At 36.9% G+C, this 17,328-nt stretch overlaps 4 protein-coding genes across 10 annotated transcripts; 2 read left to right on the top strand and 2 right to left on the bottom strand.

Annotated features, from left to right (window-relative positions):
- Positions 1 to 1,266: 1,266 nt before the first annotated feature.
- On the top strand, positions 1,267 to 6,961 carry LOC106412233 (transcription factor TGA9). Of its 4 annotated transcripts, none has more exons than XM_048782059.1 (13): positions 1,267 to 1,425; positions 1,626 to 1,785; positions 2,216 to 2,310; positions 2,833 to 2,906; positions 3,276 to 3,497; positions 4,111 to 4,149; positions 4,328 to 4,387; positions 4,688 to 4,765; positions 4,859 to 4,907; positions 5,023 to 5,294; positions 5,436 to 5,657; positions 6,399 to 6,541; positions 6,639 to 6,961. In XM_048782059.1, the coding sequence occupies exons 2-13, from the start codon at positions 1,700 to 1,702 to the stop codon at positions 6,724 to 6,726; spliced, it is 1,428 nt and encodes a 475-aa protein (XP_048638016.1). In that variant the 5' UTR covers positions 1,267 to 1,425; positions 1,626 to 1,699; the 3' UTR covers positions 6,727 to 6,961. The 4 variants fall into 4 exon arrangements, with proteins under 4 accessions (XP_048638016.1, XP_048638014.1, XP_048638015.1 ...); XM_048782057.1 differs by having other exon boundaries at positions 2,821 to 2,906; XM_048782058.1 differs by lacking the exon at positions 1,267 to 1,425 and having other exon boundaries at positions 1,501 to 1,785; positions 2,821 to 2,906.
- Positions 6,962 to 7,291: 330 nt separating this feature from the next.
- Positions 7,292 to 8,600, top strand: LOC106346345 (U-box domain-containing protein 4-like). The gene has a single exon (XM_013785644.3). It carries the CDS (start codon positions 7,495 to 7,497, stop codon positions 8,464 to 8,466), a length of 972 nt encoding a protein of 323 aa, XP_013641098.2. The 5' UTR covers positions 7,292 to 7,494; the 3' UTR covers positions 8,467 to 8,600.
- LOC106346346 lies at positions 8,495 to 10,309 on the bottom strand. 4 transcript variants are annotated; one of them, XM_013785645.3, is made up of 4 exons: positions 9,859 to 10,309; positions 9,574 to 9,748; positions 9,286 to 9,497; positions 8,495 to 9,208 (listed from the first exon to the last, which is right to left on the bottom strand). In XM_013785645.3, exons 2-4 carry the CDS (start codon positions 9,730 to 9,732, stop codon positions 8,620 to 8,622), a joined length of 960 nt encoding a protein of 319 aa, XP_013641099.2. In that variant the 5' UTR covers positions 9,733 to 9,748; positions 9,859 to 10,309; the 3' UTR covers positions 8,495 to 8,619. The 4 variants fall into 4 exon arrangements, with proteins under 4 accessions (XP_013641099.2, XP_022576302.2, XP_022576303.1 ...); XM_022720581.2 differs by having other exon boundaries at positions 9,574 to 9,703; positions 9,859 to 10,307; XM_022720582.2 differs by lacking the exon at positions 9,859 to 10,309 and having other exon boundaries at positions 9,286 to 9,505; positions 9,574 to 9,836.
- A 243-nt stretch (positions 10,310 to 10,552) lies between these two features.
- Positions 10,553 to 14,227, bottom strand: LOC106346344 (protein NO VEIN-LIKE). Its single transcript, XM_013785643.3, has 5 exons — positions 13,749 to 14,227; positions 13,336 to 13,673; positions 12,659 to 13,244; positions 12,381 to 12,500; positions 10,553 to 11,307 (listed from the first exon to the last, which is right to left on the bottom strand). The coding sequence occupies exons 1-5, from the start codon at positions 14,154 to 14,156 to the stop codon at positions 10,675 to 10,677; spliced, it is 2,085 nt and encodes a 694-aa protein (XP_013641097.2). The 5' UTR covers positions 14,157 to 14,227; the 3' UTR covers positions 10,553 to 10,674.
- Positions 14,228 to 17,328: the final 3,101 nt, after the last annotated feature.

The following is a 17,328-nucleotide window of genomic DNA, read 5'->3' as shown; positions in this document are numbered from 1 at the left end:
CTAGATAATCTAGCTGGGGGCGTTGTATTCATCTAATCATTTAGAGAAGCAGAGTAGCTACTAGACTAAAATTATATATCCATAAATCATATTCAAAACATAAAGATGCTATTATTTTTGACAAAGTATGTTGTACTTTTCATGCCCATTCAAAGATTCTTGATAATATGCGATAAGTTTTTTGTTTTTTTTTTGGGGTGGAGAGTGGGGAGGGTTAGAACCACTTACAAACTACTTTGAAATGAGAACTTCATGAAACATGCTGCCAGGATATTAAAAAGAAACGTTTTTTACAAATGTACTGTACTCCTTTCACATATACAAAACGTAGTTATGTATATAAATGCATCTACGTGAACATGAACGATAGAAAAGATGATAGATTATAAAAACCTATGTGCTTGAATAAGCCCAAAAAGAGACTTGACGAAAAGGAGCCAATAAACACAAACAGGCGGTTACAAAGAGGGAGAGATTGTGGAGTAGGAGTCAGTGATTCTAGTGGGTTCCTCCTCTTTTTCTGCTCTTTTATTTTAATTTTATTTACTAAAATACAAATCATCATTTAATTTTTTATCAATCCGTTTTTTTCTACCTGAATATTTTTCATTACAAAACTACCTCAGTTAGATTTTATGTTCCGTCCAATTAATCTTGTATCCAGTTTCTCATTATCGTCTACGTTGAATAAATCTCTTTTCTTTAACAAGGATAAAGCTCCTTTAGCTCTTATAATTTATGTCTTCACTTATTTGACTTATTTATATAGTTTCGACATGTATGGGATGTACAGAGATCGGCTTCCTGATCAACCACCGCAATTTACTAGGCTTTGACCCTTGACAGCTATAAAGTTGGTCAAGTAAATAGTTTTCAAGTTTTGTTGTACAAATTTTTCAAACCCAAGTATTAGTCAGAAAAAGTAGCTATACACACACAATACAAAAATATAGCCGGGAGAGAAAGTCTGTGAAGGACAAGATCTTCGTGTGATATATCTTTAAAAATATAGTATTTTGTTTTTTGAAGTTAAGCAAGTGAACTTTGTTTTTAATTACTGTGGAAATAGATAGAGAAAGGTGGTGAAAAGGAGAGACTGATGAATCACAAAGGTTTCTTCACATACAAGTAGAGAGAGAAAGGGTGACAATAATAATTAATATTGGTCACCAAAAATAAAATAATGATTTAATATTATACAATAAAATTACTACTTATTTATTATTTCCTGTCTAAACTATATATAGACGCCCACATATTTATATATTTGTATATATGTATCTCTGTAAGAGAAAAGATTGGACCCTCTTTGTTTTTCTGTTCAGCCATAAAAGAAGCTTTTGACGAGAAAGTTTCCATTCTACTTTCTCTCTCTCATCTTTTCTTCTCAAACACCTCAAAGCAAATAGAAAACCTCACAAAAAGGTAATAAATTAAACACATAATATCTATCTTACTTTCATGCTCATCATCAACTAGCGTTCCTTTTTCATATTCCAATCATTTGTAATCTTTGGATCAAGAATTAATTAACACTTGCAATCTCTCTCTCTCTCTCCTAAGCTCAAAGTTTCTATTAGTGAACCATTTCTCTCAACTTTTCAAGACTAACTAATGTTTTACAGAAACGAGAGACTTGAGAAGGAGACAGAAGTAGAAGAGAAGATCAAGAAAGAGGAAGATATCACCAACCAGGAAGATGGCTACAAATCATAACCATAGTCATCATCTTTCTTATTCACTTCTTCATGGTCTCAGCAACAATCCTCCACCTCCTGGATTCATGTAACAAAATCTCCCCTAAGTCTTTTTTTTTTTTTCTTTTATTTACATTTGTATGCATACATAAAGCTCATTTTTCTTATTTTCATAGTTAAACATAAATGGTCTTATTTTCTTAATAATATTCAATATTAATTATAACTAGTTCTGAATTTACCTATGGGTTGTTTTATCCTCAAATTGTCGTATTCTTAGAAGTATGAGAATAAATGGTCAACGCATGAACTTAAAAATGGATCCATGCGGAATAGGTTACATGTGTAGTAATTGTAATTCTGGTGTAAACATTTTATCATAGGCGATCGTCTAGGAATATGGTTATTATAATTTAACTGTTCTTTAAAATATTATATAAATATAATTTGTTGCTAATTTTAATTCTGAATATTCTTTCTGTAGTGCTAATTGAATAATGAATTATTAAATGAAACAGTAACCAAGATGGATCCTCCAGCTTCGACTTCGGAGAGCTAGAAGAAGCAATTGTTCTGCAAGGTGTTAAGTATAGGAACGACGAAACTAAGCCACGTAAGCCCCTCCTCTCTCAAATCTTTGCATGACGTGAGCGTTCCTTAACAAACTCCAATAAAGTTTTCTAAATTTACATAAAAAACGAAACTGGAAAAAGAAAAATAATGATATAGCTGAGAGAGAGAGTCTGAACAAGTCTTTAGATAGGTTTGTGTTTTGGTGAATGATACGGAGGCAAAAGAGAGCCTTGGATGGCGTGACTTCTTTATTTATTTCTCTTCTCGTTTTTTTTTCTTTTTAAAATAAAAAATCAAATAAAATTCCTTTACCAACTCTCTAACCTCCTCTATATCATATACACACAATATATTTATGCTGACAAATATTCGTAATTAAATTTGGTAAGCGTGTCATGTTATATATAGATCCACGTGATAAATGATGTGTTTAATTCTTAGCAGTAGATTACAGCAAACGCACACATGCACATAATTAATATCATATACTACTTGATTAAGAGCATATGTTAAATGTAAATGCGTAAATGTAATGATGGTAAACTTGCAGCTTTATTTGCAGGAGGAGGAGGAGGAGCTACGACTCTGGAGATGTTCCCTTCATGGCCAATCAGAACTCACCAAACTCTTCCTACTGTACCCTTTCTTCTTCTTTGACCCTTTCTTCTTGTTTTTTCTCCTTTTTCGGTATTTCAAAACAAAAAATTATATTTATTCTCTTTTATATTTACATTTTACTCTCTTTTATATACATGTTTCAGCTTACTTGTTCCTCTTACTATCTATTATTTTTCCCTCAAAACTGAAAGCGATTTTTAAAATTGTTAATTACTCCTTTCTTCTGACTTTATAAACTGGAAGCAATTTGAATCATACCCATTTGTCAATTTATATACGCTTAAGGTCAAATCCTCCTTAGTATTAATCATGCCTTTTCTGACTTTTTATTAATTATGGAGTTTATTATACGATCATAAGTACATTTATGTTGAATATGCATTGCAGGAGGAGAGTTCCAAGTCCGAAGGAGAAAGCACCGATTCAGGATCAGCAAATTTCTCAAGCAAAGCAGAAAGTCAACAGCCGGAGTCTCCGATGAGTAACAAACAGAATCATCAACTCATGCTTCAGCATCAACGTAATAACAACATGGCAAACTCAGCTTCAACATCTGGACTTCCCTCTACTTCTCGAACTCCAGGTCCTCCAAAATCTACTGAGGATAAGGTACTCATAATCATCATCACTTTTAATAATTTCAAAGTTTGGAAAGAGATATATGCATGTCGAGTCATGTAACATGCATGATGTGATGTACATGATATATTGATATGTGTACTATATATGATTCTCTCTCTACATGTCATACTAGATATATGCATGCACATGCATTTCATATTTGTGTATGTCCTATCAAATCTTCCAATAAAACAAAAACCAAACACAGATCCCTAAAAGGAAACGGATCAGAGGAGATTCAGATTTTTGACCTCTCTCACTTCTTTGAAAAAAGACAAATTGAATATACAAATAAATAAAAACCAAAAGTGAAATAAAGCAGAATCTTCCTCAGTGTTATTTTCTTTTTAGTTTTCCTTTATGTAATGATTAAACAATATCCCCTCTTTTATTTTTATTTTTTCATCCATAATTATAACTAGTTATATATAGATGTTACACATATTTTCTAATTTATTACATAAACTAATATATGCTAGCTGCTTTGATTTGCTATATATAAATGTTTATCACATGAGTCAACTTAACTTACCCAATTCATTTCTGTTTATTTTTCCACTGAATTTATTTCTATTTCCATATTTGTTCTCTGACATTGCAGAGGAAGGCTACGACTTCAGGCAAACTTCTTGATGCTAAGGTACTTTAACGTTTATCATCATTAATTCATACCCGTTTGTTCGTCTCCCCCGAGGAGACATATGTGTATTGTATATACATATACTTTCAAGTGACCTTTTATATTTGGGTCATATTTTCCCCGAATTAGCTAAGTTAACCTCTCGTTTTAAAATGTGCTTAAAATGGGATTATCTCAGACATTGAGGCGTTTGGCCCAAAATAGAGAAGCTGCTCGCAAAAGCCGTCTTAGGAAAAAGGTAACCATTACAAATCCCTATCTTTTCACATCCCACTAATATTATTATCATTTATTTAAAATAATTATATTTTTCCTATATATTCATTTTGCTGTCAAAATAATAGTTCACATATTTACAATGATATACTCAGCTGGATATACTGTTAGTCCTCATCAGCTAGTACCTTATATATATAGATATATGTGTGTGTGTATTAACAGGAATATAGTATAGAACATTTCTTAATCGAGCTAGTAATGTTGAGTTATATTATGATATACGTAAATAACAAATGCATAAAATATATGGTTTGTGCAGGCTTACGTGCAACAGCTAGAATCAAGTAGGATAAAACTTTCCCAGTTAGAGCAAGAACTCCAGCGAGCTCGATCTCAGGTTTCACTTGAAAGTTAAATAATTTATAGTCTTATAGTATAACCTTATTGTGCTGATTAATTTATTTACCATATATTATTTATGTCGATATAGGGGATGTTTATGGGTGGCTGTGGTCCACCTGGACCTAACATCACTTCCGGTACTGAAACCTAAAACACCATTTGCAGTATTTTATTTTATTAAAATATTGTTTGGACCCAACTTCATTATATATATGTGTGCTTAATGACTATTAACATATTGTACGTACGTAGGAGCTGCAATGTTTGACATGGAATATGAGAGGTGGCTAGAGGAAGATAACCGTCACATGTCGGAGATTCGAACCGGTCTTCAGGCTCACTTATCTGACAATGATTTAAGGTTGATCGTTGACGGTTACATAGCTCACTTTGATGAGGTTTTGCGATTAAAAGCTGTGGCTGCTAAAGCTGACGTTTTCCACCTCATCATCGGTACATGGATGTCCCCTGCCGAACGCTGTTTTATCTGGATGGCCGGTTTCCGTCCATCTGACCTCATCAAGGTTCGTCTTCTTTTCATATCGCTCACATTAATGTAACACTAATACATAACAATAAACTAATATAAGATGGAAACATATCTAGAGAAACTATATAAATCAAAACTAAAAGAGAGATGGACTTAATGTGTGTGTGTTTTTAAGATATTGGTGTCGCAAATGGATCTATTGACGGAGCAACAACTGATGGGAATATATAGCCTACAACACTCATCGCAACAAGCGGAGGAGGCTCTCTCGCAAGGCCTCGAACAACTTCAGCAATCTCTTATCGATACTCTCGCCGCCTCTCCCGTCATGGACGGTATGCAACAAATGGCTGTCGCTCTCGGAAAAATCTCCAATCTAGAAGGCTTTATCCGCCAGGTTCTATTTTCTAACCTACATATATATTTATTTTTACTTCATTTGCGTTTATACTTACATTCTAAATTATTATGAACATGTAAGAAAATACCAACATATTGGTATTCTTTGAACATATTGAGAAGTAAAAACTGCAAACGCAACTTACAGATTAAATATATATAAACATAATTTGAAGATATAAAAATATTTCTGTTTATTAAATAGAAAGGTATAGCCAAATATTTTGCGTACATGTATGTACAAACATATGGGCTGGCTAAGTTTGTCTAATTAAAATTTGATCAGATGTTGCTTTCACGTATTGTCTTTTTGTAGATGATGTCCAATTGGCCATGTCTTTTAAATTCCATTTCCTTGCCGCTTTTTCCCTCTATCATATAATAATATATGTTTCTTTAGTCTTAAATTTAATTATTCCAAGAGCCAAATTTCTTTCACCTACTTGTTTTTATATACATTACTAAATTAGCTGAAGAAAAAGCAAAGAGAATATGTCAAAAGTATTATACATCTCTTTCAAAGTTTTGTTTTGAACTCAACAGAATTTTTTCATTATTTGGATCAAATTATTTATTTTTCTCATTAATCTGTTTACAAGCTATTGACTTTTGTAATACCCATTAGGCAGTAGGTGTGCCGTTGTTATCTTCTTTATAACTATACCAAAAAATTAGAGAGTCTTAGAATGTTAATTAAATAAACTGTGATAGCTAATTGACAATGTTAATTCAATTGAAGGCTGATAACTTGAGGCAGCAGACTGTTCACCAGCTGCGTCGGATTTTGACGGTTCGACAAGCTGCGCGTTGTTTTCTAGTCATCGGGGAATACTATGGACGGCTCAGAGCTCTTAGCTCTCTTTGGTTGTCTCGACCACGAGAGTAAGTCTCACTTTATAGTAGTAGCTCATTCTTCATTTTTCACATCATATATTTAGAAAATAACCATTAACTTTTGGCTATTATTAATGTGAAATAGGACGCTGATAAGTGATGAAACATCTTGCCAAACGACGACGGACTTGCAGATGGTTCAGTCATCGCGGAACCACTTCTCCAATTTCTAAATCGAAATGGAATCTTTATGACTAAATGGGGCCAAGTTCCTTTGTCTTAGCTTCACTCTTCGCCCACTCTGTTTCCTTTATGTTGTACTAGACATGTTAGGATCTTCCTTCACCTCCTTTTTATGAAACTATAGTCTTATGATATGAAATTAACGTACCACGTAAATCAAATCAACTTATGTGCCAAATGAAAATGAGTAAAAAGAAAAACATCTCGATGCTTTCGACACATTCATTTTCTGACGAGAGTGCACTTGGCTCGTTTATTTTACAATGGACACAGTGAATATCATTCTTCGTGAAAATGAGTGAGTACTTTTTAGTTTTTACATTTACCACAAACGACGTACAGATAGAGTTGATACTTGATAGGGCGAAATCTAAAAACGACAAAAAAAAAACACTTGATAATAAGACCCATATATGAGATTAGCAGGCTGTGTATGGGCCAGACACTTCATAGGCTTAGATCATAACGAAAGCCCAATCTAGGCCTTAATAAACCCATATGATCTACAAACAAATGACAGAAACATAAATGTCGTGTAAGAAAAAAAGTACATCCACTGGATAAGTACAACATTCCATTTTCACTTGTAAACAAACAAACTTTCAACTTTAGTTTCCACTAATGAGACGACTCTTTCGTTCTTTGTTAATACTATTCCAAGTTTCCAACTAACTTGTTAATTAATTGAAAGTGACTTTGTTCAACAAAAAGTCAAACCAGGTTTTGTAAGGAGATACAGAGAGATTGATCCCATCGCCATGGAAACAGCAAAGCGCAGAACGATAGAAACCATCGTCTCCAAGCTCAGCTCCGTCTCCGAGCAAACCAGAGCCGCCGCTCTAGCCGAGCTCAGACTCATCTCCAAACAAGACCCCGACAGCCGCCCCATCATCGCCGACGCCGGCGCCATCCCCTACCTCTCCGAGACTCTCTACTCCTCCTCCCCCTCCTCCCAAGAGAACGCCGCCGCCACCCTCCTCAACCTCTCCATCACCTCCCGCGAATCCCTCATGTCCTCGCGCGGCCTTCTCGACGCGCTCTCCCACGCGCTCCGCCACCACGACACCACCACCTCCCCCGCCGCCGTCCAGTCCTCCGCCGCCGCGATCTACAGCCTCCTGATCGCGGAGGAGTCTTACCGCCCCGTCGTCGGATCGAAGCGAGACATCATCTTCTCTCTCATCCACGTCATCAGGTACCAAGACTCGCATCCGAGATCGATCAAGGACGCGCTCAAAGCGCTCTTCGCCGTCGCGCTCCACCCGGCGAACAGATCAACGATGATCTCCCTCGGCGCGATCCCGGCTCTCTTCTCCCTCATCGTGAAGGACTCGCGGTGCGGGATCGTGGAGGACGCGACGGCGGTTATGGCGCAGGTCGCGGGGTGCGAGGAGAGCGAGGAAGGGATGAGGAGAGTCTCCGGAGCCAGCGTGCTTGCGGATCTGCTGGATCCGTGCACCGGCTCGAGCCTTCGGATCAAGGAGAACGCGGTGAGCGCGCTTTTGAATTTAGCGAGGTGCGGCGGGGACGAAGCGCGTTTGGAAGTCGCGTCTGCGGTTGCGTCTGGTGCGGATGAAGGAGCTATGGAAGGGATCGTGTACGTTGCGGAGAACGGGAGTGCGAAAGGGAGGAAGAAGGCGGTTGCTCTGTTGAAGCTCGTTTCAAACGATTCACGACGTTTCGATCATCTGATCAGTGACAATGATAATGATAATCCAAGTAGTATCTGATCATCTGCTTATCATTTAATTGTTACACTTTTGCTAATCATTTACTTCATTCAAACACACACACTTTATATACATAATGTAATTGTCATTGTTACGCTTTTGAATCAAGAATCAAGAATCTTTTTTTGTTTGTACATGGTTTGTTTCATCAATTCAAACGTTGAGTTGAAGAACTGGTTTGTACATTTTGTGTTCTTCACCGAGCAATAGAGAGCGTAGGATCGCGTCGCAAGTGCCGTCGTAGTGGACGATGAGATGTCCGCCTTGAGGGATCTCGTGGTAGTTGATCAAAGGCTGCTTCTGGAGAATGCATCTTTGAAGCTGAAACGGGACGACTTTGTCTTCCTTACCGTGCCAGATGTGGACAGAGCTCTCTTGTGTGATGTTTAGATCCGCTGGTTCGAAGTCCCATTGCCCGAAACAAGCCATGAAATCGTCTCTTAGTGTATCGAAAACGTTTCTTTCACGTAGCTTATCCTTAGTAAGCATGGGAAAGCCGGTGGTTCGCTTGAGCACCTCCACGTCATGGCTGTTGAAGTAGACTGGATTGCTCTCAAGAACCGAACTGTTTGATGGTATGACCTTTTGTACAACCCACCAATGTAACAGTCCAGGTGCAAATCTTGATATTCTTAAACACCATCTGATAATACCTCTCCTGTAGTCTTTCTTTATAAGCTTCTTAGGAAGCGATGGCCACCGATAGTTCACAACCGGCGCAACAAAAGCCACACCAGATAGCCTACAAAAGAAGATAGAATGTTCTCAATAGTTACTTATTTGATTAGCCTTTTTTTTGGTTTAAGGAGTGATGATTGCCTGTGAGGTATGTGTTTTAAGCAACCCCAAGTTGGGTAAGACCCCATGGAGATTCCAATGAGGTAAAACTTAGGTCCTATCTCCAAATGATCTGCAAGTTCTGTTATGTCATCAACTTCACTTTTAAGGGAACGTTTGGTGTTTGCATCCGAGTCTCCATATCCAGAACGGCTGTAGAATAGAAGATACACTCCAAGCTCTTGTATAAGCTCCTGAAAAGCTAAATCCAGTTCAGATTTTTTTTTTTTTTTTCAAATATCCAGACAAGATTTAAAGAGCATGTTTTACTTTTGAGGCAGAGAAGTTCATGTCTTTAGAACTTCCAAAGCCATGAACAAGAATGATCTTGTACTTAGCTTCCTCCTTTGGAACTCCACTTTCTCTATAAGCTAAGAATCTCCCATCACGAAGCTTAACTCTATTTGAATTTTCACAAGAATCCCCCATCAAACACTTATAGTCACTATACATGAAGAGAAATGATTTTTAGCTGTAGCAAGTTCATTAATTTGGGTGTGAAAAATGGCAAAACCAAGAACATCATCACAAGTTTTAGAACAGAAGAAGACATACCAGAAGAGGAGATAATTTGCCTTGAATCTGGGAGGAACAGAGAAGGGATTGAATGGTCAAAGATGTGATCTATTTTTTCTTTATGTGCACAAGATAATGATAATGATGATGATTGATAAAGAAGACGGCTACTTGTAGAAAAAGCAAGTAGAGCCCCTCCTTGGTGTATAGAATTTGAATAGGAATAAAGAATTTTAGAAGACCAAACCAAATATTCCTCTTCTGATTCCTTTGTCTAACAAAAAAAAAAAAAAATTCTCCAGAGTTTATCCTTTTCGCTGCCTTTGTTAAACTCCAGACGCCACTGTCAATTCACCAATCTCAGTTTTGCTTCTCCCACAAGTAAACGTTTTTGCATATGAAAATTTAGAAACTTCCCATAATAATTCCTTGAAAATAGAAATTTCTCCAACATCTAAGTTTTTTCTGGAATTATGGAATATTCCTTATCTCAAAGGCTTCTATACTTCTATCTACACATAAAAATCTAGCCTCCAAGTATTGGATGCCATGTCACATAACCGATTTTTGGTATAAGAACATAATGGGCTTTTAAATTGTCAAAATATGGGCTTTTAATTGTCAAAAATATGGCTTCTATGGGAAAGCATCCAGCCTTCCTGAATTTGAGTCACTTGAAGAAAAAACAAGTATCCAGCCTCCCTGAATTTGAGTGGATAAACCAAGTGAGAAGAACAAACAAAACAATCCTCTTCTGATTTCTTTGGCTAAACCATCCTTCACGTTTTTAATATGCTGGCTGTCTTTACATCTTAATTAAGTTCATGACACTGCTAACTTACCAATAATCTTGTTTTAGAATTCAATTTTGGCGCCGTTTCGCTGATTGGGCATGATAATCATTAACCTGAGATGACCTTCTTGGCATAGCTTGACAAGATTCCTATGCTGTGTGAGGATGGCATTACTGTTGCCTAATAAAACATGAGCAATCACGTAACTCTCTCCTTTCTCATTTGCAAATTGCCACTCCTTCACAGTCAAGTTGAAAGAATCTTTAGCTGCTGAAACCGTTGCTTTCACCTCTATGTACTCTTTCTTCCCACCTCTGTTTTTGATTACTAGGTCGTAAGGTAACCCGGTCTCGCTCTGCTCGTTTATCCAACTAACCACAGCGTCCTTGCCGTATTTTGCAGCATAGTATCTGAAAGCGATCTCTTCACCTTTTTTACCAGTGTATTGCAAAAGTGTAGCCCGATCTGTGCCGGTGTGAAACTGATCTCTCGTGCTCAAGTCAGTTGAGATGGAGTTGTTCCATTCATGAGCAAGATTCCCTGAGGTTGAGCTACTCATCATGTTATGCAATGGGATTGGTGGCTTCGTAGCTCGTGAACTTGTGCCTGCACTATTATCGTATCCAGCTACCAAGTTTCTATTTGTGATCTCCATCGGTTTCTGTCCCTCAAGAGCCTCTGTTACAAGCTCCCTCTGATTAAAAGAGGAAAAAACAAAGTTACTATTCAAGTACGGCAACTTTTCCTTTAGCAAAAGGAAACGAAGAAAGACAGTGCAGCAGCAGACTTATGGAACACTGAACTAGATGCTTTTGCCACAGGACATGGAACCAGATGAGTTTTTTTCAGATGCTACAAACTTCATGTCAAATTCAGGTGTAAACAGAAACAGCAAGGCATAATTTCTCATAAATGCAACCAGGTTTCAGTCTCAGACATTTCCCTACAGATTTATCACAAGGACCGAATCGGCGACCTGAGAACTTGGAAGGTTTCCATTAATTACTTCAAAAAGATATTGAGAGGAAGTAGGGACTGAGCGAGAAAAGGGGCGCAGCATTTATCCTTTTTTCAGCCTGCCACAGTGACATCGTGATGTGCACATGCATAATCAAAGAGCAAAGCTGAACTAGGCAAGCTTTTCAAATTTTGTGTTACTCAACTCTAAGACTTTGCAACTGGGTGCTAAGTCTCAGCGCAAGAGAAGGGACATTTGAACTACACAGAAAAAAAAAGGTGCATAAGAAGAAACAGAAAAGAAAAAAAAACTAAGAGTAACAGCCTAAAACTAAGTAGTTGTAGACATATGACTGGAAATGGTCTAGCTTTGAAAAGGAGGCATCACAGAAAGTACTCAAAATAGTGAGCTTGTGTTCCACAGTAAAAGTCAAATATCTTTTCAACTTGGCAAAAATAACAAAGGGGCAGAAATATATACTCAAAGGTGAAACTATCCCGCTTCTTTCACTTTTGAGAAAATATACTCACTTCCGACGGACATAAGACTCATAAACGACATCATTTGGGACCTTCAAGCTATTTCACAGAAAAAACCAACAAGTGTTTCCCCAAACAATGAGCAGATAGGTTTCCCTGAGAACGGCAACTTCAGATATAAAAAATATGAGGCACTAACAGACACTGCTAATAAAACTCTTCAGTTGACTTAATAAAAACACAGAAGCAAAGAAAAATGCATCTCAGGAAATCACACAAAAGGAAAAATGCAGAAACGTTAAAACTAAATTTATATGACCACTGACTCACAGCGATATGTAGTAATCCAACAAATGGAAATGATGACATAGCTTTGGCTCTTTTACTCTTAGTCTTAGGTTGTGCTTCGGAGCCTCTCAAGTTGTAAAAAGACAAAATCTCCTCGACAAACTACAAAAATAGAAGAGAGCATTAGAGAATAAACAAATATACAGCTTCACTACTGCACCACGCTTAAGATAATTCACTATCCGATTCAAGCGGAAAGATATATCTGATACATGATTCAAAAAAATCATCCAGTCTCGATATACTCAACATGGACTTACCATTGACATGCTTAGCTCTTTACATGCGTCCTTCCAAGTCGAAATGAACAATCTCAAAGCTCCTTCAGAAAGTGTGAAATCAGCCTCGTTGACACTGAAAACCTGCTTAGTATCAGAATCATCCGCCGGTCCAGGTATCTCTTGTTTCACATGTCCTCTACGTAATTTAGAAGGGCTTCTTCTAAGCTGTTTGGACAAATCAGATTTTTCATGACTACGAGTTTCTGCCTTCCTTTTCTTAGTTTCTGCTTTCATTTTCGTTTTAGACCTCCCAAGTTTCTTCACCTCTTCTGCAACAGATGGATATGGACAACTACTGACATGGTCAGAGCTATTAACATATTTAACCTCATAATCATCACTATCATCGTCATCTGAGCTCGATGAATCATATCTTGTATGCTTGCCACAATAATCCTTACGATGCAAAGCAGCTACGTCACTATCCTCAGAGACGGTAGGGGATTTATCTCGCAGCTGTTTCTTTGATGAAACGATGTGATGCTTCTGATGCAGTCCAGTCAGCAAGGTCTCCAATGTTTCGCCTTCTTGTCTCTTTGCATCTTGGATGAAAGATACATACATCCTATAAAACAGTCAGCTATAATAAGTTGAGAACGCTAGAATCTTGAGAACACATCTATTGCGTTAACAACTACAGAAACAAAATATCATACCGCAAGCTCTGAATACGCACACCAAGCTTCTCCTTGCCTATAACAGACTTCTTCTCAGCAACATAATCAAGGAAGTCATCGAGCTTAACATCGTCCATACCGTAAGTGCTCAGATAGCTATCAAGAAACGATATTATCTCCTCGCTAGTGATCTGAACCGGACCAGAACAACCAGATATAGACGGAAAATACAACAAGACAAGTGGATGCCTTAGCAAAGGTCCCAACTTTAAATCATCAAAACAATCAACAAACTCGTTTCTGCATATTGCAACTTCCAAATCATGCAGAGTCACAATCCCTCTAGCGCCAACGAAGCAGTGAATAAACGCATATATCTACAAGAAACATCACAATACTAAAGATTCTCAAACGGTTAAAAAAGTAAAAAAGAAAAGGAATTAACTTTTTACCTTGCCTTCAAGGGTCATGAGCTGGCGAAGCGAAGGAACGTCTTGCATCTGCATCCCCAATGATCGCTGAGAATCAGGCTGCTGTTGTAGTTGTGCTAAAACAGACTGCGACACTTTGATCGACGAAACGTTCTCTCCGGCAGCGACGAGCGATCTACGCGTCTCCTTGACTGCGTTATCGATTCGTATGGCTTCTACATTGCCACTTGATCCATGGATTTGAGGACGGAAGCTTGGGATCTGTGGTGGATGAGCGAAGTTGAGATTCTGCTGGGTTTGGAGATTGTATCTGATCGGCTGTTGGATATTGAAATTGGAGTACATACGAGTGGGTTGAGGATGGTACCCGCCGCTTCCACCGTTCGCGGTGGCGCGTAGGGGCCACGAGCCGTCGCGATTCCCTTGCATTGATCGGCGCGCGAAAGCGACTCTTCAAAAAAAAATTATTTGTTGGGGTAAAAGAGAAGGGGGGTTAGGGTTTAAGGTCTAACGTCCGGAGTCTCTAGCTGATTCGGAGGGTTTAAGGTACAATATTAAATTCCGGTTCCGGTTTATAACATTCTTGGTCGACACAGTATGACCCTGACCCAATCTTATCAAATACCATCATAGATCAATAAACTTTTCAAGTAATTCCCATTTAATATTTTAGAAAAGTTTTCCCTGATAAAACAAGAGAAATTCTCTCGAATAAATTTTTTTAAGTTTTTGTCATAAAAATATCCCTTAAAAATGATTAAATAGCGATTTTATTTTGAAAATTTTAATTTTTAATTTTTATTTTTAAAAATTTGAAATCATATTCTCAAAATTCCATCTCTTAACTCTAAATCCTAAGTCTAAATTAGTTTAACCTAGAATAAAAATGTATTTTTATCCTTTAATAAAATTTATTTTGATCATTTTTCTCATTGAGTGCTATTTTTATGACAAAAACTTCAAAAAAATTATGATAGAGAATTTCTCTTAAAACAACTTTTCACAAATTATATGTTTTTATTTGGTTTTTATTATTTTGACAAATATAAGAATACAAAATACTACAGCATTTTGCACCGTCCTGTGTTGGATGATTGACTAGCGGTTCAAGTACGCTTCACAAAAAATATAACCATAGACTATAATTAAACCATAGATTTTCCGTGAATGATTATAAATTTGTAACACACATACATTGAATAAGCTTGAAGTTTCGCTTCATGATTATTGTACTTCTGTTTATTTAATTACATGTATAGATTAGATCTTTAAGTATTTTATTCCTTCAGGTATTGACTAAACTGCCGTTACCTTCAACATTTTCTGCGGTGAAGATCTTCTGTTTCAATGTATTTTATACTAAAATTTTGTGCTTATAGGTCAAACTCCACTACCTCATTCTCTTCCAAAGTAATCTTTCCAACTACTAATCCTTTCATCATTATTTAAAGAGACGTTTACGTCTAGGAGTACTTTCCTATTGTTTTTTGCATGTTCACATACTTTGTGAATGAGGTGTACTTTTTCCCTTACTTTAACTATTTTACTCCCCAAAAAACCCTTTTGATGGACAACTTTTTAACCTTGGTTAAGTCTAAAGAGGTTAAGCAACTTTCTTGGAGATTGTCGTTACATGGGCTGGTCCCAATTAAATGGGTAAAAATTGATAGTACATGAAACAGGCATATTATTTGCTAGCCGTTAGATGAATATATTTTAGGAAAAAATCGGACAGTTCTCGTTGAAAGCAGTACAACGATGCTTTAAGCGGTAAAGTAGGTTTATTATGGTCAAAGTCGGTGTGGTCATAAGGATAGGTTTTTGCACATTTTTTGGTTATGGTCAAAGTTGGTGTGGTCACTCCGGCGACTTCTTTGTCTAACAGCACCACCAGTCCAACGATGCTTTAAGCGGTAAAGTAGGTTTATTATGGTCAAAGTTGGTGTGGTCATAGGTATAGGTTTTTGCACTTCTTTGTCTAACAGCACCACCAGTCCAGCTTGACCACGTCTTGTCTCGTCCTCCACCATCAAGCTTTTCTGCTCCTCCTTCACGCTCTGCCACCGGCAACGAGGAGATCAATGATTTGTCACGCCACCACCACCAATTAGTCACGCCATCACCTTCCGTTATAACATCACCATTTTATACATGTACTTCTTCTAACTTCGTATCGACGGAGAATCGGCGAACAAGACGGGATGAAACTAGAGCTGCGGCAAGGAGAGATTAATCAACGACATTTATGGTTTTTTAAAGGATATAGTAATTTGAGATTGTCTGAGAGGATTGTGTTGAGTAATCGGAGATCTGAGAGGATCTCGGCGGGTTAAACCGTCGACGTAGAGATGTGGCGGGGAAGGAAAATCAGCGACAATTAGAGTTGGTGAAAAGCAGGAGACGAGAGAGAGAGAGAGAAGAGAAAATAAAATTTGGTAAAGAAGTAAATTGGGTTGTGAGTAAAAAATAATAAATTTAACTATGGTAAGAAGAGTTAACTAGAATAGTCATGGTTTTAGGGTAGTTCAGTCATTTGAGTACAGTAAAGTACTCCACATGTAGAGAGTATGTCTAGATGATATGGAAGAAGGAAAAAGTATGTGTGAATGTAAAATTTTCTTATTTAAACCTTGAATCTATAAATATATCATTTAAATTATATTTTGGAAGCAAGTATGTGTATCACTGCATTGATTAATTAGTGGTGGTGCAAACCAAAGCCTTTCAGTAATCACTCAAAATTTTCAAGTTAATTTCTACTTAACACCAACGACACTGAACAATTAGATGTTTTAATTAGTGTAAGTCTATGTAAATACAAAATACTATGTGTACATTATTTAATTATTAATGTTTTAGTCTTTGTCAGTATATATAATGAATTGGACGTCACAGTATTAATTAAAGCTTTAAGGTTGTCATAATTTTTAGACAGGTACTACGAATGAACAACCGTATATTTCCCGTTATGTTAATTCATCTACTATTACATGGAGCTGAGTCCTAGGAAACTCTTGGAATAGTATTAATACATCATCATCAAAGTTCGTGTAACATCTGCTACTTGAATCATCAATCGTCAATAAAAAAGAACGCGTGAGTTTATAGTAATTCGCTTTTATCATTGATCCCTTAAAACACGGCTAAAATGATGTTGAAAGTGTTGTTTTGATGTAATGATGAATTTCGTCTTCGCCGGTCTATATGCACTTAAAAGATATTATGACTATAAAATGATGAATGATATCGTATTTGTTGGGTATAAGATGTTACTTAGTAATACTAATGTGAAAGGAAAAGAGTGTAAAGAAGAAAATAATTAAATTGTCTCAATGAATGAGTCTTAGGATTCTCTTTCATTGAAAAACCTTGTGCTGGTGCATCTCTTTTTCACTATATATGAAGTAAGACCCACCACACTATTATGAAGAAAATTACACTCTTTTGCTCCTTAGTGTAAACGCGTACGTAGACACGTGCGAACATTATCATATCTAACTATACGTATTGGGGGTAGGAAGAACAAAGGGGGACCTATTTTGACGAACCTACACACACATCAGGAAGGTTGATGATTATATAACCTTTTCCTACTAATCCT

The sequence above is a fragment of the Brassica napus genome, chromosome A6, assembly GCF_020379485.1.
Source record: "Brassica napus cultivar Da-Ae chromosome A6, Da-Ae, whole genome shotgun sequence".
In the NCBI taxonomy this organism is placed as follows: Eukaryota; Viridiplantae; Streptophyta; class Magnoliopsida; order Brassicales; family Brassicaceae; genus Brassica; species Brassica napus.
Note: the sequence above shows the minus strand (reverse complement) of the source record. Positions and strands in the feature narration are given on the sequence as shown.

Bases quoted from the DNA above. Each gene is read 5' to 3' on its own strand.
- LOC106346344 (XM_013785643.3), bottom strand. From the start codon at position 14,156: ATGCAAGGGAATCGCGACGGCTCGTGGCCCCTACGCGCCACCGCGAAC. The intron at 13,674-13,748 runs GTAAAAAGTTAA...TGTTTCTTGTAG, and splicing joins TCATGACCCTTGAAGGCAAG to ATATATGCGTTTATTCACTG. The intron at 12,501-12,658 runs GTAAGTCCATGT...CTATTTTTGTAG, and splicing joins AAGAGCTAAGCATGTCAATG to TTTGTCGAGGAGATTTTGTC.
- LOC106412233 (XM_048782057.1), top strand. From the start codon at position 1,700: ATGGCTACAAATCATAACCATAGTCATCATCTTTCTTATTCACTTCTT. The intron at 4,766-4,858 runs GTTTCACTTGAA...ATGTCGATATAG, and splicing joins TCCAGCGAGCTCGATCTCAG to GGGATGTTTATGGGTGGCTG. The intron at 6,542-6,638 runs GTAAGTCTCACT...AATGTGAAATAG, and splicing joins TGGTTGTCTCGACCACGAGA to GACGCTGATAAGTGATGAAA.
- LOC106346345 (XM_013785644.3), top strand. From the start codon at position 7,495: ATGGAAACAGCAAAGCGCAGAACGATAGAAACCATCGTCTCCAAGCTC.
- LOC106346346 (XM_048782061.1), bottom strand. From the start codon at position 9,756: ATGTATAGTGACTATAAGTGTTTGATGGGGGATTCTTGTGAAAATTCA. The intron at 9,498-9,573 runs GTAAAACATGCT...TTAGCTTTTCAG, and splicing joins TGAACTTCTCTGCCTCAAAA to GAGCTTATACAAGAGCTTGG. The intron at 9,209-9,285 runs GCAATCATCACT...CTTCTTTTGTAG, and splicing joins TTAAAACACATACCTCACAG to GCTATCTGGTGTGGCTTTTG.